The sequence below is a fragment of the Lampetra fluviatilis genome, chromosome 46 (assembly GCF_964198595.1).
Source record: "Lampetra fluviatilis chromosome 46, kcLamFluv1.1, whole genome shotgun sequence".
In the NCBI taxonomy this organism is placed as follows: domain Eukaryota; kingdom Metazoa; phylum Chordata; class Hyperoartia; order Petromyzontiformes; family Petromyzontidae; genus Lampetra; species Lampetra fluviatilis.
In genome coordinates this window covers 4,479,425-4,499,401 of record NC_136320.1, presented here as the reverse complement: position 1 = coordinate 4,499,401, position 19,977 = coordinate 4,479,425, and the positions used below count along the sequence as shown (strand labels likewise).

General features: G+C 52.0%; 1 protein-coding gene across 1 annotated transcript in view; it reads right to left on the bottom strand.

The window, feature by feature from the left end:
• Positions 1-3,479: 3,479 nt before the first annotated feature.
• The window catches only part of LOC144947685 (calponin-2-like), a 49,747-nt gene continuing 33,249 nt past the window's right edge, over positions 3,480-19,977 (bottom strand). Inside the window, exons 2-7 of the mRNA XM_078876962.1 lie at positions 12,908-13,029; positions 12,108-12,174; positions 10,769-10,906; positions 8,801-8,917; positions 7,011-7,157; positions 3,480-6,780 (exon numbers count right to left, since the gene is read on the bottom strand). Of these exons, the coding sequence (XP_078733088.1) occupies positions 6,352-6,780; positions 7,011-7,157; positions 8,801-8,917; positions 10,769-10,906; positions 12,108-12,174; positions 12,908-13,029 (1,020 nt within the window). The 3' untranslated portion in view covers positions 3,480-6,351. The remainder of the gene's footprint in view (positions 6,781-7,010; positions 7,158-8,800; positions 8,918-10,768; positions 10,907-12,107; positions 12,175-12,907; positions 13,030-19,977) is intronic.

Here is a 19,977-nt window from a genome sequence, read left to right as displayed (position 1 = left end):
CACCCCCCCCCCCGACCGAGTTGTCTGCAGCGCGACCGCGGGGTCCTTCGCTGGCATTGGAGAGCCGCGCGGAGCAACGTCGCGCATCCGCCCTGACCACTGAACCGACCACTGAACCGACCACTGAACCGACCAATGAACCGACCAATGAAACGACCAATGAACCGACCAATGAACCGACCACTGAACCGACCAATTAACCGACCAATGAACCGACCAATTAACCGACCACTGAACCGACCAATTAACCGACCAATGAACCGACCAATTAAACGACCAATGAACCGACCAATTAACCGACCACAGAACCGACCAATTAACCGACCACTGAACCGACCAATTAACCGACCAATTAACCGACCAATGAACCGACCAATTAAACGACCAATGAACCGACCAAATAACCGACCACTGAACCGACCAATTAACCGACCACTGAACCGACCAATTAAACGACCAATGAACCGACCAATTAACCGACCACTGAACCGACCAATTAACCGCCCGCAACCCGTCAACCATAGCCGTCAGCCCACACGGGTTACTCCCTGTTCTTGTACGGGCAAATTGAGTTTTCAGGACCATACAACGTACGGCCGTTTCAATACCGGGCAACAACGAAAATCAGTCTGTTTCTCCCGTGATTGGACTTTGTAGGATGAACGTTGAGATTCATTAGGGCACGGGGGTGACCGACAAAGTCTGAATTGGTCTGTAATAATGTAAGTACTCTTCTTCTTGGTTCTTTCGTTAAAGTCACGTAGAAGGGAAATAAAAAAATAAAAAAATACAACATAATATAATACAATAATAAAATAATAGTATTTATATTTTTTTAATTTTATTATTTCCCTTCTACGTGACTTTACCGAAAGAACCAATAAGATGAATCCCTGCAGTCACGAAAGCTTGAAATCGAAATGTAAGTACTGAGAAGGGATTCACAGCTATGTAGCTGTGTAGTGTATAGTGTATATTAGTGTATAGTGTAGTGTATAGGATGAACGTTGTGACTTATAAGGGCACAGGGTGACCGACAAATTCTGAATTGGTCTGTAATGAGCTAGGCACTGCTAAGAGGCGGACAGCTTTGCGTCAACGTCGTTTCAGATGGTGTAGCCAGCTGCCACTTAACGGAGGGTTTGGTGGCGAGTCGCGAAAGACGATGGACTCGCTGGGGTGCCATGAGTCACTGGGTGCCCGGTCATCCGAGCGCATGCCGGGAGTGAATGCGATCCGACAGCCGTTGACTGACGACGACCAAACTCCCCAGAATGCGTCGAATCTCTTTCAGATTCTCAGAAGCCAAGCAGTTTTGAGCCTGGTTCGTGCGTTAACGACCACCACGCATAAACAGGTGTTACAGGTTCCTGCGGGGGGCCACGTCATTGTTGTACCGTACTCTCACACGTCTATGCTCCGCGCCTTCACCGGCCAGCGTGGTGAAGTATGGTCGAGCGAAATTGCTTGACAAAACCGCTGTACACGCACATTCTCGTCCTGCGCCCGGTGATCGTCGTCAGCAGCTGGGTGACAAGGCCGAGGCGCGCTCGCCACGACAGCGCTCCAGGAGAGAGTTCGTGTCGCTCTGCGCTTCCCCCGCCGTCGAGTTGAGCGCAGACCACGGTGGGTTTGTTTTAATTATTTTGAAACCGCGATCCTCCGTTGCCCGAGTGGGTACGGCCACAGTCGCACCACTATGACCCCCCCCCCCCGTGCCTTTAACTTCCCCATTCACAACGAAGACGTTGCCCATCGGCCCTGTCGATGCTCCGATGCGGTTGATGGCTTCCACAAACCGGTGCCTCACAGGAAGCCCAGGGGGGTGGCTGGCAGGGGCGCAACGAGGTCGGGTGGAGGTTCGTTCCGGACCATTGTTCCACTATGTTCGCCGGCGCTCTTACCGGATCCGCGCGAGGTTCTAGGGTGGTTGCAGCAGCGGCGTGGGGAGGGGGGGGAAATCGGGGACTTGAGTCGGTGGCGAGGAACATTTGTCGAGGTCTCGGTTGATGCCTGGGTGGTTGTTGTCGATGGCAAGTGAATCGTGGAAACCCCCTTTTGCAGTTCGCGCGATGCCTCGGTTAGACATTTGGTGGCGGAATGTTCCCAGAACAGGTAACCAGCTGGGGCTGGAGGGGGAGGATTTGGTGTCGCGGTTTCAGCGTTCCGACGAGGATGCGCACTTCGCTTGCGCATCGAGCGGGGTTGTTGCGTGCGAGCTCCCGGAGCAGGCTTGGGACCCGGCGGCTCTTCCACGGAGTGGAGCAGCGAGACAGAGGAGAGAGAGAGAGAACAGAAGAGAGAGGAGAGAGAGGAGAGAAAAGAGAGGTAAGAGCCCCTGACCAAGGTCGTCCGTGGACGTTTCACAAGATGCTGTATGGCCGCAGGGCTTGGAGGGGGCAGGCTTCTCTCTGTGCATGTTAATTAAATTGCCGCAATTTTCAGGAATTCTTCGGGAAGAGAGGGGGGGGGAAAAAACAGGTCTTGATCCTCAGCTCAAGTCTACGGTCGTAATTGCTTTGCGTACCACGAAGGAAAATACTCTTGCTGCTTTTTTTTAAGGGATACTGCCAAAAAACATTCGCTTGTTTCTCCATCGTAAAACTATAAAAAATTAATTTTAGCAGGTAAGGGCCCACTGAGCTTACTCAGCTTATTTTTTCCGAAGCGACCTGGCGATCACAAATTATAGCTCAACGAAGCGGCTTATCGCGTGGACATTTATATCGGCCAAATACTCTAAACGCGTCAAGTTGATTCTAAGTGTGGAGGGGAAAACCGGAGGATCCGGGAAAAATCAACGCAACCACGGGGAGAGAGACACGCAAACTCCAAATATACAGCAGCAGGCGTCAGGGTCGGGATCGAAACCACAACCTCCTGTATACCAGGCGAGGTAGTTAACATATCCTAACCACCCCAAATGTTCACAATGGTTTGTTTCCTTTAAACATGGATTTCACATTCTACCTCTGCCCCCTTGCCAAATTAAATGCACACATCTTTTTGCCAATCCACTGCTGGATGAGGGCCTCCCCACACCGTAGTTCACCAGGGCTGGTTAGTGCGAGTTGCCGAAGGCGGGGGGGGGGGGGTATAGACAACGGAGCGCAGTACGGTACAACCGTGGATTTTGCTGCAATGCCCTCAGCCGTGACGTCCTAAACTGACACGTTTCATGGACGGTGGTTGATCAACCAACCAAAGACTGTCCCCCAGTGAACATGCCAACGTCGGGCAAACATTGGCACGTGGTTGGAATCATTGGACAAACGTTGTCCCAACATTCCACGATTACCGAGATCCAGCCTCTAACCCCGCACGGCGTCCGCTGAAGAGAATGGGCGATCTTTGTATCTATGCAGCAAATGATTAAATTACCCAAAAATATCAACATGAAGTGGGGGGGGGGGGGGGGAAGAATTCAATAGAAAACTTTATTTTGAAGGTGTGTGCATCAACTGGACGAGTAATTAAACTGGTATCTAATCTTTATTTAGTGGTTTTGGGGAAACATTTCTCTTTAAATGATACAAGGAAGTATTGAAGAACACTTTTGTTTACAATTCATTACTCTAGTTTTGAAGTTAAAAGACTGGTCTAATCTACAGTAGGAGCAGAGTACAACTGCCTAATAGAATGGAACGTGATCGTAAGACGACAGTTCAAATATATTTAAACGCAAAACAAAATAGGGTTTTTCTTAATTGTAATACAACAAGAACACTTTGTAAAAATTGACCTAAAATGTTAAACTCTGGCTGGGGTTAACATCTCATTTAAAACAGAAAAAAATACAATTCAATTAGTCATTTCATATCTGGTCAACAAAAAAAATGCAACTTGCTAGGCAAACGTCTTACCTAGGTACAAAGTTGTTTCAGTGACCGAACACTTGGAAAAATGCCCAATTTCAGTTTGATCGCCATTGTTTTGACGGGCACTTTGTCGAAGGCTAACCATTTTTTAGTTCTCAGTTTTTCTGCGTGTTAAGTTTGTTGACGTACGCCCGTTCACACGTGTGCATTCATGACAGGGCCAACTATGAGGTGGTCAAAAGAGTCGTCTCAGCGGGCAGGTCGTGAACACGCATGGCCCCCCTTTCACCGCCAGGACCGTTCCGACTGCTTTACACGGTGGCGATCGCGGGTCACTCCCCCCCCACCCCCCCCACACTTTTACGTAAAAATGTACACGACAACGTTAAACATAAAAAAAAGAATAACACGTTTAGGTCATATGTCGGTGTGCACGTGTGCATGCAATCAGAAACATACGTATATATGGTGCTGTATTTAAAAATAAAAGTTATATAATTTTCCGCACGGGGTCAAGCTGGTGGTGGGGCCGAGAAGCACGGTGTACGGCTGCCCCCCCTCATGCCCCCCCCCCCGTCCCACGCAACGGCGTGTTGACAGCGCACGCCGCACCAGGCGACCGATTTAGGCCAAACTGACCTAGGGGAGGTTCCGGCTAAAGATAGCGATTGGCACAGATGGGAAAAAAAAAAGACCTGTCCAGGAGCGGCACACGCGAGACGACTGGCATTGTAACGTATCGGCGCCCGCGCGCGCACACGCACTGTGGTCACGTCGTGAGCCGTGGAACTGCATTTGTGGCTTCTAGATTTCCCCGCACCTTCCGATTAGCGCGGCCGGCTGCGTACGGCACGAAAGAAGTTCAACGTACGTACGTGACATTTTCTTGGGGGCGGGGGAAACGGAAAAAAAACTGCCGAATATAAAATATGACATGACTGCTTGGAAACTAGTCAGCTTGGTAAGCAAGGAAAACATTATCAGTGTGTTATTATATACAGTGTCTGATTGCATGTACGCACACACACACAAGTGCTCCCTATGTTGTTTGCGGAATATAGTTAGGATCATCAACATAAAGGAGTTAAAAAAAAAGACAAAACATCACTGGGAATGATTATGCAAGCTAGTAATTAATAAACGCGATGCGGAACAGTATTAGTCGCGTTACAAATGTACGTTTTGTTCCCTTATAGTTTTAAAAACACGTTCCCATCGCGCTGGGTGGTCTACGGACTGATCGCAAACCTAACAACACTGAGCTGTCCCGGCGAGGGAAAGCAGCCAGTCACAGGCCAAGGGTGCCAATCCCACAGTGCTTTGCGTGTCGGCTCTCTCGATTAAGGCGATGAACCTCTCACGCACGTGACCAACAACAACTCGGAGGACAATTGGTCAAAAGTTGCTGTGCACTTCTCTAAAGTTCAAGACATTGGTCCTTTGTGCTACAGGTAGAGAAAGTATTGTAATGTAAAATGATTTAATGGAACGTATTTAACCCTTAAATGGATTTGCAGTGATAAACACAAGCGGCTGCAGCACAAGGCTTTTACCAGCCCTTGTATCACCTATCAAAACCTTTGGAAATCACACACAGTACTCCCTGCAGACAAGAGGAAGGGTTTGAGTGTTCCTATCTATGTGTGCGGGCTTTCTCTGGGCACTCTGGTTTGCAAATAAGGAATTGGTCCATCATTCTAGGCAGAGCGTCTTTAAAATGAAGAGCCGAGTCTCCGGAGAGATTTTCCTTATTTCTCATATACGTTTCAACCATCTCAAGTCACAATTTTAAACACTTCATTTCTGATGAACCGAAAAGGTCCCCCCCCGTACAAATGAAGCGTTACTCAAACAATGCACACGTTTGTCGATAAATTGTCGATGCTGCTCACTGAAGCAGAGCGCTACATCGATGTTAACATATTGGGTAGAAGTAACGTGCAAAAGATCATTACGAAGGAAGCTGCTCAGCTGGAATGATATTGAGACAGAGAGAGAGAGAGAGGGGTTGAGTGAGTAGGTACAAATCAAAGTTGAGCAAGATAATTGGAAAATCAACGAATTTGATTGAAAACCGGACAAATCTAAAGATGTTTTAGTTGCATGGATGGTAGTCTGGGGTTTGATGGCCGGGCTCCAAAAAGTTTTTTTTGTGCGAGTTCAAATTCCTTAACTTTGACGCTGCACGCACTGAGCAGTGGTGCGCCGCGTCCCCCCCCCTCCACAGCGACACAATATTCCCTTTGTGAGCAGCAGGGGCTGCTCATAGATACGGGGTGCCGGTTTTGCAGGGCGAGTTAAAGGAAGAACAATTGGGGAAACTGACAATCTCGGAGCACTTCGAATGGTAATTCAAGCGAGCGGGAGGAGAAAACGAACAGTTTACACTTCGTACAGCATTTAAAAAATCTTCCCGTCGTTAAAAATTAAACAAAAAAACGACGACAGAGTAAGGGGTGACGAGAGGAGGAGGAGGAAGACGAAAAAACAAAACATTCGTTAGGAGACGACACGGGGAGACTTTGCCCCCACGTCACTGCACGCGCTGCCGGTACACTGCCTCCTCCTCCTCGTCCTCCTCGTCCTCCTCCGCTCCGCGCTCGTAGCCGCGGTACGCGCCCCCGTAGCCGCGCTCCTCCGCGTAGCCGGCGCCGTTCGCCGCGTCCCGCCCGTTGCTGCACTCCGCCCCGCGACCCCTGACCCCGCCGCCGAGCTCCTCCTCCTCCTCGTCGTCGTCCTCGTCGCCGCCGCCGTCCTCGCCGTAGCCCCGCGCGTTCACGGGCTCAGAGCCGCCGGGGCAGTACTTGGGGTCGTAGACCTGGCGGCCCAGGCCGTACACGATGCCCTTGGCTCCGGGCTGCGCCGTGCCCATCTGCAGCGGGATGGAGCCCTCGTCGCAGTGCTCCATGCCCAGCTTGTGGTCGTAGATGTGGCGCCGCGTGCCCGGGGCGGTCATCCCCGCCTGAGAGGAGGGGGGGGGGATAAGAAGCGGCCGAGGAAATGAGACATGCGTGCGTGCGCGTCTATTGCAGTTGTGCAACGTTTAGGAAGCGGGCGGTTTAAATGCGGCTGGGTGGGAAGGTTGGCGGAGAAGGGGGATGTGGTTGTCTAAGAGGGTGATCGGCCGGGTGAGCGACGAGCGGCGGTTTGCGTTTGGTGTCTGGACGTGCCCGGCTGGGCCCTCGCACGTGCCTGGCTGGCGTGCTTGTTGGTGCCCATCTGCAGGCTGATGGAGGAGTGGTCCATGGGCTTGTCGGTCAGCGTCTTGGGGTCGTACAGGTGCCGACGCGTCCCGTAGGCGGTCATGCCCGCCTGGCTTGCGCACTTGTTGGTGCCCATCTGCGCGCGACAACATACAATGAAAAGGCAGCTAGCACAGGGCCCGGGGACGTTTCTCTTCGCTCAAATAGTCTCCTAGATCAAACGAGCAAAGTGGCCAGGAGTTCACCTCCGTCGATGATCCCCAGGCAGTTGTGGAAATTCTACCATAACCCCCCCCCCACCACCAAGTGGGGACCATTTTGTCTACACTGCAAAAAGCACAACAAAGTATAATTCTGTTGGCTCCAAAAGGGGTGAGGGACGGCCGGACCTCCAGCTGCTGCGAGTTCATCACCGTCACCGCAACGTCAGTCCGCTGGCTCTAAATCGGATTTTTTGACTATTTTTATTTCACCAGGTAAGGCCCCACTGAGCTATGTGGCTCGTTTTCAGAAGCAACCTGGCTTTTACAAATGATAGCTCAACGAAGTGGCTTATCGCGTGGAAATTTATAGCACGCCAAATACTCTAAACGGGGAGAACATGCAAACTCCAAACACACAGGTGTCAACAGGATGTGGATCGACCGTACGACCTCCTTGATACCGGCAGAGGTCGCTAACATCTCGGCACCGTCACGCCCCCATATAACCGGTGATATCACTGCCGGGTCCTCCTGGGAAATGTAACCGGCGGTATAATTAGAAATCTGGCTGGGTGGCAATGCGGCCGGAGGGCTCGACGAGTCAAGCGAAGGGCACGAGTTGAAAATACTGATGAGGGGTCACTTGACCCCATCAACCCTCTCCTGGTGGGGGGGGGGGGCGGTCAACGAAACGCAAGTACACATTTGTGAGAATTAAAGTCGTCGTTACCACGAAAACGTGGGGTACGTAGTGGGCAGTACATAGCGGGCAGTACGTAGTGGGCAGTGTGTAGCGGGCAGTGCGTAGCAGGAGTACATAGCGGGCAGTGCGTAGCAGGCAGTACATAGCGGGCAATGCGTAGCAGGCAGTACATAGCGGGCAGTGCGTAGCAGGCGACCTTCATCCCAGTCCTCGAGCGGGTAGGGACGCTTCGACGTTGGACTGACGCGGGCGTGAGAGCGCAGTCGGCATTTTTTTGTTTGTTTCAGCCGTGCCCCTTGGCCACGGCAGCCAGGCCCCGTGGAGTCTTATCCCAAGTCTTAGCTCATGAAGTTCACGCGTCATTCTCTTGCGCCCTAGGTCGACCGAAGCAGGGTCCCCGCTCTTGGTTATTACACGCTTGCGTAAGTGGCACGTAATTCCCCCACCCCTATATTATAAGGTCAGCCAATCAGTGAACTCGGTAAAAAAATGTTTTCATTGCGTGTAAATATAGCCAATTACCATTTTTGGCATTTTCTCACTGCACTGCAGTCTCTAATAGCGTTACTAAACGACACAGGCTTGCGTGCGCACTCGGACTCGCGTGTGCACTCGGACCCGTTCACTGCGTCTCGTCACAGTGGGGAGTCGCGATTCGCTCTGTGCCGGGAAGTCGTCGCAGTCATCGCCACGCGCAATAAATGTTGTCCAATCACAGTCCTCGTCGTCGAAGACTAAACAAAAAATCCCAACACTCCACCGACTAATTATTTTGTCGCTACTTCCGTCAATGCTGCACCGAGGTGACACTGGTACACGTGGGGAGAGAAGAGACGGGGGGGGGCCCACACGTGACAGTGCAGCCCAAACCACCTGCAGGCCGATGACGCACTGGCCGGCCTTCATCTTCTCCGTGTCGAAGTTGCGCTGCTGCTGGTCGGCATACTTGATGCCGACGTCCGCGTTGGTCTGCACGCCCTTGGTCTTCGCCTGACACACGGCACCACGGCAGAGAGCGCGCGCGCGCACGCGAGCGTCAGGGGCGAGCCACTCGTGGATCCAGCCGGCCGGTCCCTCGCACAGCCCCCGGCGCAGGCGTCGGTGCCTCTGCTCTAACCGTCGTGGGAACGTTGGGGTCACAGCCAAACGCTCGGTCCTGTGGCTTTAATCCAGTCATTAACAGATGCATAGCGAGCCTTGCACGCACGAAACCGCACGCACGCACGTGACCATACACATGCACGCACGTGACCATACACATGCACACACGTGACCATATACTTGCACGCACGTGACCATACACATGCACACACGTGCCAGAGTTCACGCTTCTCGCTGCTCCAATGGGCAATGGGTGGCGGTCATTAATGTCGGTAGAAATTTTTTCTCTCAAGTGAACAATAAATGAGCTTACAGCGGCTGTAGGCTACTGTTACCTATGAATAATCAAGAGCTACAGAAGGGCCACTGCCCCGGAACATGAGCAAATTGTACGTGTGTTGAACTTCTTTCGCACCGTTCGTAGCCAACCGCGTTAATGTAGTAGTGCCCCCCTTTGCCTAGTGTCACGGTGTTTACCAGCAGAGGGCAGTCACGCCCAGCCATCAAACACGTAGCAGGCTTTCGCGACCCAATATTATCCATAGGAGGTTTTTGGGTTAGATTGCGTAAATATAAAGGTCTTGATTTGAAGCCTTCGTGACTGCAGGAATCCATACTCTGGTTCTTTCGGTAAAGTATTTTATTATTTTTTCTATCTACGGGACTTTACCGAAAGAACCAGAGAGTATAAATATAAATGTGTCGTTCAACCCGACACCACCCGACACGGCCAATTAGTAAGGTTTGTCACGTAAACAGAACGTGCCAATTCGTCACTAGAACAGCACACTGGTGTGTTGGAGAGCCAAGCCACATAATTTATAATCTGAGTACGACGTTTCGCCAGTAATTACAACCAGCTTCATCAGGCGACAGCCAGATTTGTGGAGAATTTCTTCTGTTTCCTTAAAATTAAATTAACTCCCCGCCATTAAAACACGAACCGGTAGCGACTCATTTCTCCCTCGATATTTTCTGGGTCACAGGTAAACACTGGAGTAGGCCACGAGGCGGTGGCACGTGACTAGGAGCCGCAGGCAGAGCGAGACGACTGTTTACTGGGTGTGCTACTATCTTTTTCGATCGCATCATTGGGGTTTATTAGTAATAAATCGGCATTTTGCGACCCCCACTGCCACTGTGTAGCATATTATTACGTGCCAGGGACTCTATGAGATAATTGGCAATAAGTAACGGCAAATCAGTTCTAAGTGACTCACATAATTGTGCGCAGTTTTGTATACAGGACACGACTTCCCTGAAGGCATTCACCTTCAGCGAGCGCGATGCCGATCACACGACGCGGTTCGAATTCGACCCTCGATCGATGGCTGGCGCCATCGCCGCACACGCGTCAAATAACAAGCAAGGGACAAGTCCTTACTTACTAACTCTATCATTTTTCATTGCTGGAGGGGTTGCCCCCCCTACCTGAAAATCCTGGCTCCGCCTTTGCTCGACGCAGAAATATCTATTTCGTTTAAAACCCCCCAAACAAAGAAAGACATTTCATTGCATTGCCCTCAAGGTGGCGCCACACGACTTGGCATAGAAATAAAGAGAGCAACTTTTGCGTTCATCCGACAACTCTGATGTTAAAATAAAAACATATATACTGTACAGGATGTGTGAAATCGGAAAGGTTTCAGACAACGGCCCCTTTCTTCGTAGCGCACAAACCATGTGCTATGACGAAGGGCTATGACGAAGGGCTATGACGAAGGGCGGCAGTAAGCTTACCATGCTGGCGAGTGCGAGCAGGGTCGTCTGCACCTGCGTCATGTTGCCGTTCTCAAAGAGGTCGTTGGCTTCGAAGATGTCGTGGGCCTTCAGTCCGTACTCCTGGATCGACTTGATGAAGTTGGTGATGTTCTCCAGCTGCGTCGCAAGCACGGGGGGACGGAGGAGAGAGGGAGACCCCACCCCATCATCGTTTAGCCCCGGAATCACCGTGGCGAAACGCGTCGCTCGTGCGCGCCCGTCAAGGTCGGCACGGCGATGGCGCGACCGGCAAACGGTGAGGCCAGGTGCCAACCCGTCTCCCAAGTTGCCATGTTGAGCACGTCCAGCCGATGACTCCGTGTACGTCGAGACCAACACTAAAACGATGTTTTTTATTTTACCAGGTAAGGCCCACTGAGCTATACAACGAAGTTGCTTATCACGCAGACAGTTAATCGCAGCCAAATACTCTAAACGCGTGTTGATTCTAAAAGACCAGTCATGGGATCGATTACAAAAGCAATGCAAACTGAAATCACATTTCCCATTACACACCGTGACAACAATTCACTACAAATTGCAGCCTTTTTCTTCCGTACGGCCGCCGATGCAGATTCAACATTCAAGTGGCCAAGCCAGATAACCACGTCAATTGCGCAATTCTATATATCAAGTGACCCCAGGTTTGCTACAGCATAGGCTCAGGTACCAATCACCAAACATGGAGACCCCAAACAAAATCCAGGAGGTACCGACACGAATGCACCGCATATCAACATGTCCTCTTTGACCAAATGCTGCCCCGTATGAGACTGGCACAGCATACGAAGGGGTTGGGTGTCACCAGCGCCATGCCCGGCCACCTTTATCTCTCCTGTGTTGATGTTTGCACACCACACAAAGATATCGTCCTTTCAAGCTGAGCTGACCTATCAGGAGACCCACGTTAGGGTCACGTGCCCCTTGCCACTGGTGCTATCCATGGGTGGGAATCAAACTCAGGTGACAGGGATCGTAGTGCACACGAAGACAAAGATCCCCCCACCCCCATATAGCCTGCACTGACTGTTGGGTCAAGTGCTGTTAGCAAGTAGCACGAGGGCGTAGGTGGCCAGCACTACGCCCGACCGCCTTTGTCTCCCCAGTGCTGATGTTTACACATCGCACCAGGTACTCGAGTCGACCTAGGAGACCCAGGACGTGTTCAAATATTCGCCACTGCTATTGCTCTTGAGCGGGAATCAAACTCGGGGTTTCCATGTTCGTAGCGCAGTGCGCTAACCACTACACTACCGCTTCCCATACTGTGCACACAAGACACACACGCACAACAGAAAAAACACAAATGTGCCATTACCTTGTGCCAATTCAGCTTGGACCGGTTGATTTTCCTCACGGAGCCCGGGCGCAGTTTGTTGATGAGCCTACAAACACAGAAAACAATCCCAGCGACAGACAACGACGACGACCGTCAGACCTCGATAAGCCCCAAAGTTAAACAAAGCCACGGGGCGCGCTAAAGCCTCGCGCGGACACGGCAAACGTCAGCCGAGCACACAAATCCTCACGCCACCAGCCATCGCCGCCGCATCCCCCAGGAGACCTGGAAACATTCAGCCGAGTGTATAACGTTCGTGCAGTTTTATCGTTTTATTTGCAGCCTTGACCAGGAATCAAACCGGATCCAGAATAATTACCGTGCGGCCAGAATGAGTGGAGGTCGAAAGGTCGATGAGTAACAGAAACCGAACAGCTATTTGGAGTCACGAAAACTTCAAATCTAGAATGAAGCTATTTGGAGTTTGCGGTGTCGAGCTCTCCCCGTGGATTTTTCCTCCGGGACCTGCAGTTTTTCCCTCCTCGTTTAGAATTAACAATCACGCATTTGGAGTATTTGACTGCCGCTTTAAATTTCCACACGATGATGAGCCACTTCGCCGGGCTATCATTTGCGGCGAAGTCACTCCTGAAAAAGAGCCACACACTAGGTGGGCCTTACCTGGTCAAAAACAAAAGTTTAGTTTTTGTTTCATCATTACTCTGCAGGTCCCTAACATCAGCCCATCATCAGCTCCACCTCCAGGGCAAACCAGGGGGGGGCCCCCCCGGAAGGTGCACGGGGTGGCAGGGGCGGCCGTGCCGTGCGGGGCCACTCACTCGCCCAGGATGACGCCGTCCTTGAGGCCCAGCTGGAAGTTGGAGCCGATGGAGAGGCCGGTGATCTCCTCCATCCACGCGCGCAACTCCTGCTCCTTCTGCAAGTCGTACTTCTGGGCGATCTGACTCGCAAAAAGCGCACACAGACGCACGCACGCACGCACGCTTAGACGTCATTTCTTTAGAACTGCTTCTTGTTTCCTTTGTTGTCCTTCCCCCACATACCTCGCGATTAGCACCGGTTGGCTACGTACGGTGCGAAAGAAGTTCGGCATACAACGATAACGACACAGATTCCCAAGTGCTGTTAGCGAACACCTATGGAGGCCAGCACGGCACACAAGGGGGTGGGTGGCCAAAACCACGCCCGGCCGCCTTTGTCTGCCCAGTGGCGATGTTCACACACCGCACCAGGTACTCATTTGAGGCTGAGTCGCAGGGTTCGTAGCGCGGCGCGGAAACCGCTACAGTACCACCCCCCACACTTAGACATCAACACACGCACACACACACAAGCACACACAGATGCAAAGTTGTGCACGTAAAAGAAAAAAACCTGACGTGGATATGCACACACATACACAGAGACAAAGATCACCCCGATAGCCTTAAGAGCCAGCTCGGGGCAAGTGCTGTGAGCGCGAAGCTGTCACACACACACACACACCTGCATTGCCAACAATGTCCGAGATGAATCAAATTAATCCTGTACAGATTTTGTCATCGTTTCCTGCCCGGTGTAGTTTGTTTTCCCTGCTTTGAATTCCATTGGTCAGGTGCGGCCACTCGGGAGCATTGTGAACGCCCTAAACCCCAAGCGGCGAGTAATTGCATCCTTTGTGCACACCTGGCGTGAGGCATTAAGAAACCCCAACGCAGGCACCAGAACATTTTCAGTGTTCATTTGATCAAACTCTGCTTGGCACGGACCATAGCCACTGCCTTGCACGCACGCACACGCACGCGTGCGCCCACCTCCTTGAACACAAAAGAAAGATCCCCCTGTTCAGCCTCAGAGACCCTTAGGTCAAAGCGCTGTTTGCGAGCGCCTATTTAGGGTCACAAAGGCACGAGTTGACGGTGGTGCGGCCATAACCTTGCCGAGGCCTTTGTTCGTCTCCGCAGTGCTGATGTTCACACGCCACCCGTCAGGTGCTCACTGAAGGCCGAGCCGACCTCGGAGAGGCCCACGACCAGTTGAGATGACATCATCCCCAGCCGTGGCCGGGAACTGAACGCTAGCCATTGCGTCACCACCTTCCCACAACATATTCACGCTCATAGAAAGCAGAGGCAAAGCCACCGCGTAGAGACACGCAGACTGTTGGGGCAAGGGCTGTCAATGGGCACCTATTAAGGCCGGCACGGCACGCAAGGGGTAAAAGTAGAAAACATCACGCCTGGATTTCTTTGTTGACGTTTTCACACTGCACCAGGTAACTCATTTAAGGCCGAGTTGACCTCGGGGGCGGGGGGGGGCCCCGAGACCGGTACAGATATTCACCACTGATATTGGCCGTGAGCAGGAATCGCATTCGGGTCTCCGGGTTCGTAACACAGCACGCTCACCACTGCGCCCCCGCACGCACACCTGCTCGCATAGACACACACACACACACACTACCTACAGACAAAGATCCCCCGTATAGCCTTAACAGACTGTAGGGGCAAGTGCTGTTAGCGAGCACCTATGAAGGCCGGAACGGTACACGAGGGGGTGGGTGGCCAGCACCACGCCCGACCGCCTTTGTCTCCCCAGTGGCGATGTTTACACACCGCACCAGGTACTCATTTGAGGCTGAGTCGACCTAGGGGAGGCCCAGGACCGGTTCAGATAATCGTCACTGGTGTTAACCGTAGAGTGGGAATCGAACCCGGGTCGCCAGGTTCATAGCGCAGCGCGCTAACCGCTACACACACGCACCACAATGAACCCTGCATGGCTTATGGACTGTAGGTAGCCACTTTGCGATAAGGGACTCGTTTGGATAAGGAGCCCACTGTGTGCGGGACCTCTGTTGGCACACGGGATTCCACGCACGTGTCAGAATTCACGAGCCTTGCAGGCACAAAACCACACACATGCACGCACGTGACCATACACATGCACGCACGTGTCCATACACATGCACGCACGTAATCATACACATGCACACACGTGCAAGAGTTCACGCGTCTCGCTGCTCGAATGGGCAATGGGTGGCGGTCATTAACGTCGGGAGAAATATTTTATCTCAAGTGAACGATAAATGAGCTTACAGCCGCTGTAGGCCACTGTTACCTATGAATAATCAAGAGCTACAGAAGGGCCACTGCCCCGGAATATGAGCAAATTGTACGTGTGTTGAACTTCTTTCGCACCGTACGTAGCCAACCGTGCTAATTGGAAGTGCGGGGGAAGGACAACAAACTAAACACAAAGAGCAGTTCTAAAGAAATGAGTTTTCAATCTAGATGATGACTTAACAGTGCATAGCTCCCAATGGCTTCCTAATATCAGAAGGAAGAGCGTTCCAGACGGCCGCAGAAGCGCATGTGCAAGCACCACGCATTGAAGATGACCGTCTTTGTTCGATGGAGAGCCACAAGCCTCTGCGAGGATGAAAATTGTCTTTTGTGCGGTTATAGCGGAGCGTGAATGACAAACACGATCCAGACGCACGGTACTTCATAACGACTTTGAGACGTACAATGCAACGCACGCACACACGCACGCAGTTTGCACAACAGTCAATTTTAATCCACGAATGGAGACATCATTGCAAAACGAAGCTTGCCGCGTCAAGGGCGAACTTGGTTCCGTCCGTAATTAAAACGTAGAAACCTCCACAAGTGGTTTCCGGCCGCCCACCAGATACAGAGCTCGCTTTGCGTGAGACCATCAACGGTGACCTTGTCTGCACGGTGCGTCGATACCGAACGCACTGGGACCGGTTGCCAGTGTGTGGCTGTGGGCTTGGATTGTCGTCGTCATCGTCGTTTTGCTGCCTTGTATTTGGTACTCTCTGGTTCTTTCGGTAAAGTCACGTAGGTAAAGAAAATAAAATAAAAATGAGAATGAAATCATGACGTTTCGATTGCAACACAAGCAATCGTCATCAGGTGTGAACACCACAGCAAGGAAATGTATACTACAGTATAAAGTAACCAAAGAGTATGGATCCTTGCAGTCACGAAAACTTCAAATCTTGCGTTTGGTGTTGACTAATCTGCAGGAATGTACGTACTTGTGCATTCTGTACTGCCGCGCTTTGTTTATGTATGTAGTTTTTAAGAGACTTGCTTAGTTTTTCTCGATCTCTCTCACAGTTCAGATTCCTCCTCCTGTAATCTATTATAAAGATTCCGACTCGGTCACAAATTGTACCCCAGTTCAGCGACTTTCTCGACGGCATTTTCCACGATTCAGGGTCAAGAATCGACTGTTTCATCTCATCGTCCGTCTCGCACGGTTTCCTCGATCGTAAACAATCGAATCCCGCGCACGCACGATTTGACGTGCGTGTTGTGCGCTTAAAAAAATAGTCACAAACTCAACTCTGAGAAACTGCGGAGGATTAAAACAAAAACTCACGTTAAGACTCGTCAGAGAACGCGAAACTGGCTGCAGGAGATGAGCCTCCGAGACCTGGGATCAGCAACCAAAATAACTAGGAGGAATTATTATTATATTAATTCGGAAATATAAAAATATTAAAAACCCCCAATATTTAAAGCGACACAATGCATGCACCGTAAGCAAACAAGTCCTCAAAGAATCTCGCGTGGCTCCGGAACCGCGGGTCGCCGAGCCCCGCTCCCGACATTACAGCATCAAACAAACACTCGTGCAGACAACCCGGCCAAGACGGGCAAAACGACAGGCCAAGTGGTGGCGAGTCTCGCCGACTATTACTCGACATTGGCCTCGGTTGGCGCTTTGAGTTCCGAATTCTCCCCAGGTATAACCGCCCCCTCGGCCGCTGCCGTTGCTGTTGTTGACGTGGTTGTTCCGCTGCGTTTTGCTCGGGGGGGTGGAGGGGGGGGACCGTCCGGTGGACACTTTGGCAACAGGCCACAGCCGCGGCCTGCGGTCACACCAACTCTCAAATTCGCAGACCGCACTGGAACGCCGCGGCCCACCCCCGATCATTCGCCGGGCAGCGTCACGTAGAGGACTGCAGAGCTTGGGCAATTGTTGTCATGGCTCGCTACCTGGCTGCCTTCCACCGGCTTGTCTGCGGTTGCTCGGCGATTGTGAGATGCAATTGCATTAATGACGCTAAACGAGCGCGCGTGCGTGTGTATGTATATATAACTAAACTATTGAAAACGTTCATCAGGCTACTTCTTAAGCCGTCCACAAGAAAGCTCGATACGAACGTATGAACGCTGCCGGTCAACTCCCCGCATACGACAGAAGAAGGAGGGGACTGCCCATGGCCTTCCTCTTAAACTACAGACACCGCAGGTTTAAGGACAGGTTTTAACAATCACCTGAAGCTTGCTTCTCCCCTCCCCATTTATCCGCAGAGCGGCGGATGGTATAGGCAGCGCTGCGTATACCCCACTACAAAACGGGAAGAGCCACGGATTGGTTTGATTTTTGAGTCGCGGATAACAGGACTGCAGGAATGGTGAGTGTTCACTGAAGAATTGAGTCGCAGTATAGACTACCACCAGTGCCTGCTCTCATAGGCTGCAACTCTGGCCTAATGAATGCTGCTATTATAATTCAAGGTTCGTGAGAACACTTATGACCAAAATAACCCGGAATGTGCTCAAGATCTGTGCCCGATCTCATCTGATATTGGAAGCCAAGCTGGGTTGGGTCTGGATAGTACAGCACGTGCTTGGACGGGTGACTGTGTAAGATACCAAGCACAGCTATGTGGCGAGCACTGCAGGGCAGCAGCGGCTACTGTGCTCACGTCGATGCTGCCCACCTTCAACTCCCACACGCTGTGGGGAGGGCACTCATCCAGCAGTGGATTTACAACGGGACTGTAGGTGCAAAGATGTACACATTGATTGTGACAGTGGCGCAATCAATGTGTACATCTTTGCACAGGTGACCATAAATGCCGGTTCACGTTGTGTTTTACGGGAATAAAGCTGCCTAAATTATGCACTCCCAGAAGGCTGTGCGGCCGACAGATCGTGTAAAGATACACTTTGGTTTGTTGTTGTTTGTTATACGAAGGGGGCGTACGATCCGCTTATCCATTTCACTATTTCCCTTCTCCAAAACGATGGCGATTACAATTTGAAGCTTCGCATTTAACAACTAAAGTGTTTTTTTCTCTCGAGAGCACCCCGAAGCCATTCATTAGGCGAGCGCAGAATCGAGCGCGTCGCCCAACGTGGAAGCGTTTTCACGAGGTCGCCGCCTACCGCCGAGTTGGCCGCAAACATCGCGCGGCCCGCGAATCCGAACCGTCCGTTCCCCCGCCGCACCCCGCCCCTCTCCGTGCAGCCGAAACTTTGGCAGAGCGGCACGGAGCCTCAAAAGAGAGGCGCGCCAATGAAAGCCGCACTGTGCGGCGAGCGAGCGAGGATCTTTTGTGCGCCAGACAAAGGCTGGGGGACAGGAGGGGGGTCACCGCTGTGGGATGGGTGCACGCTCGTGCGAGGTCGGCATCAGAGCGGCCGTCGATCCGACCGCCGTTCCATTGGGCAGCCCCCCGCGATTAAACGACATTCTCAAGCGCAGCAGAGTGGATGGCCTCAGCCCGGTCACCGATGACTGTACGTCAATTAATTTGCCAACGTTCCAGCGGTTGAGAATCCCGCTTGCGTGCAATGGCTGCCGTGCGGCGAACAAATCTGCCGCACGGCCGCAAGCGGTGGAGGAGCAGAACCCCCCTGAGGGGATCTCAGAAGTAGTTCTGTGAAGTCTCCTTTCTGCGGGCTGTTCTCAAACACGTGGGTTGGTTCTCCAACACGTGGGTTGGTTCTGCAACACGTGGGTTGGTTCTGCAACACGTGGGTTGGTTCTGCAACACGTGGGTTGGTTCTGCAACACGTGGGTTGGTTCTCCAACACGTGGGTTGGTTCTGCAACACGTGGGTTGGTTCTCCAACACGTGGGTTGGTTCTCCAACACGTGGGTTGGTTCTCCAACACGTGGGTTGGTTCTCCAACACGTGGGTTGGTTCTCAAACACGTGGATTGGTTCTCAAACACGTGGGTTGGTTCTCCAACACGTGGGTTGGTTCTCAAACACGTGGATTGGTTCTCAAACACGTGGGTTGGTTCTGCCACACGTGGGTTGGTTCTGCAACACGTGGGTTGGTTCTGCAACACGTGGGTTGGTTCTGCAACACGTGGGTTGGTTCTCCAACACGTGGGTTGGTTCTCCAACACGTGGGTTGGTTCTCCAACACGTGGGTTGGTTCTGCAACACGTGGGTTGGGTCTCCAACACGTGGGTTGGTTCTGCAACACGTGGGTTGGTTCTGCAACACGTGGGTTGGTTCTCCAACACGTGGGTTGGTTCTCAAACACGTGGGTTGGTTCTCAAACACGTGGGTTGGTTCTCAAACACGTGGGTTGGTTCTCCAACACGTGGGTTGGTTCTCAAACACGTGGATTGGTTCTCAAACACGTGGGTTGGTTCTGCAACACGTGGGTTGGTTCTGCAACACGTGGGTTGGTTCTGCAACACGTGGGTTGGTTCTGCAACACGTGGGTTGGTTCTCCAACACGTGGGTTGGTTCTCCAACACGTGGGTTGGTTCTCCAACACGTGGGTTGGTTCTCCAACACGTGGGTTGGTTCTCCAACACGTGGGTTGGTTGTCAAACACGTGGGTTGGTTGTCAAACACGTGGGTTGGTTGTCAAACACGTGGGTTGGTTGTCAAACACGTGGGTTGGTTGTCAAACACGTGGGTTGGTTCTCCAACACGTAGGTTGGTTCTCCAACACGTGGGTTGGTTCTCCAACACGTGGGTTGGTTCTCAAACACGTGGGTTGGTTTTCAAACACGTGGATTGGTTCTCAAACACGTGGGTTGGTTCTGCAACACGTGGGTTGGTTCTGCAACACGTGGGTTGGTTCTGCAACACGTGGGTTGGTTCTCAAACACGTGGGT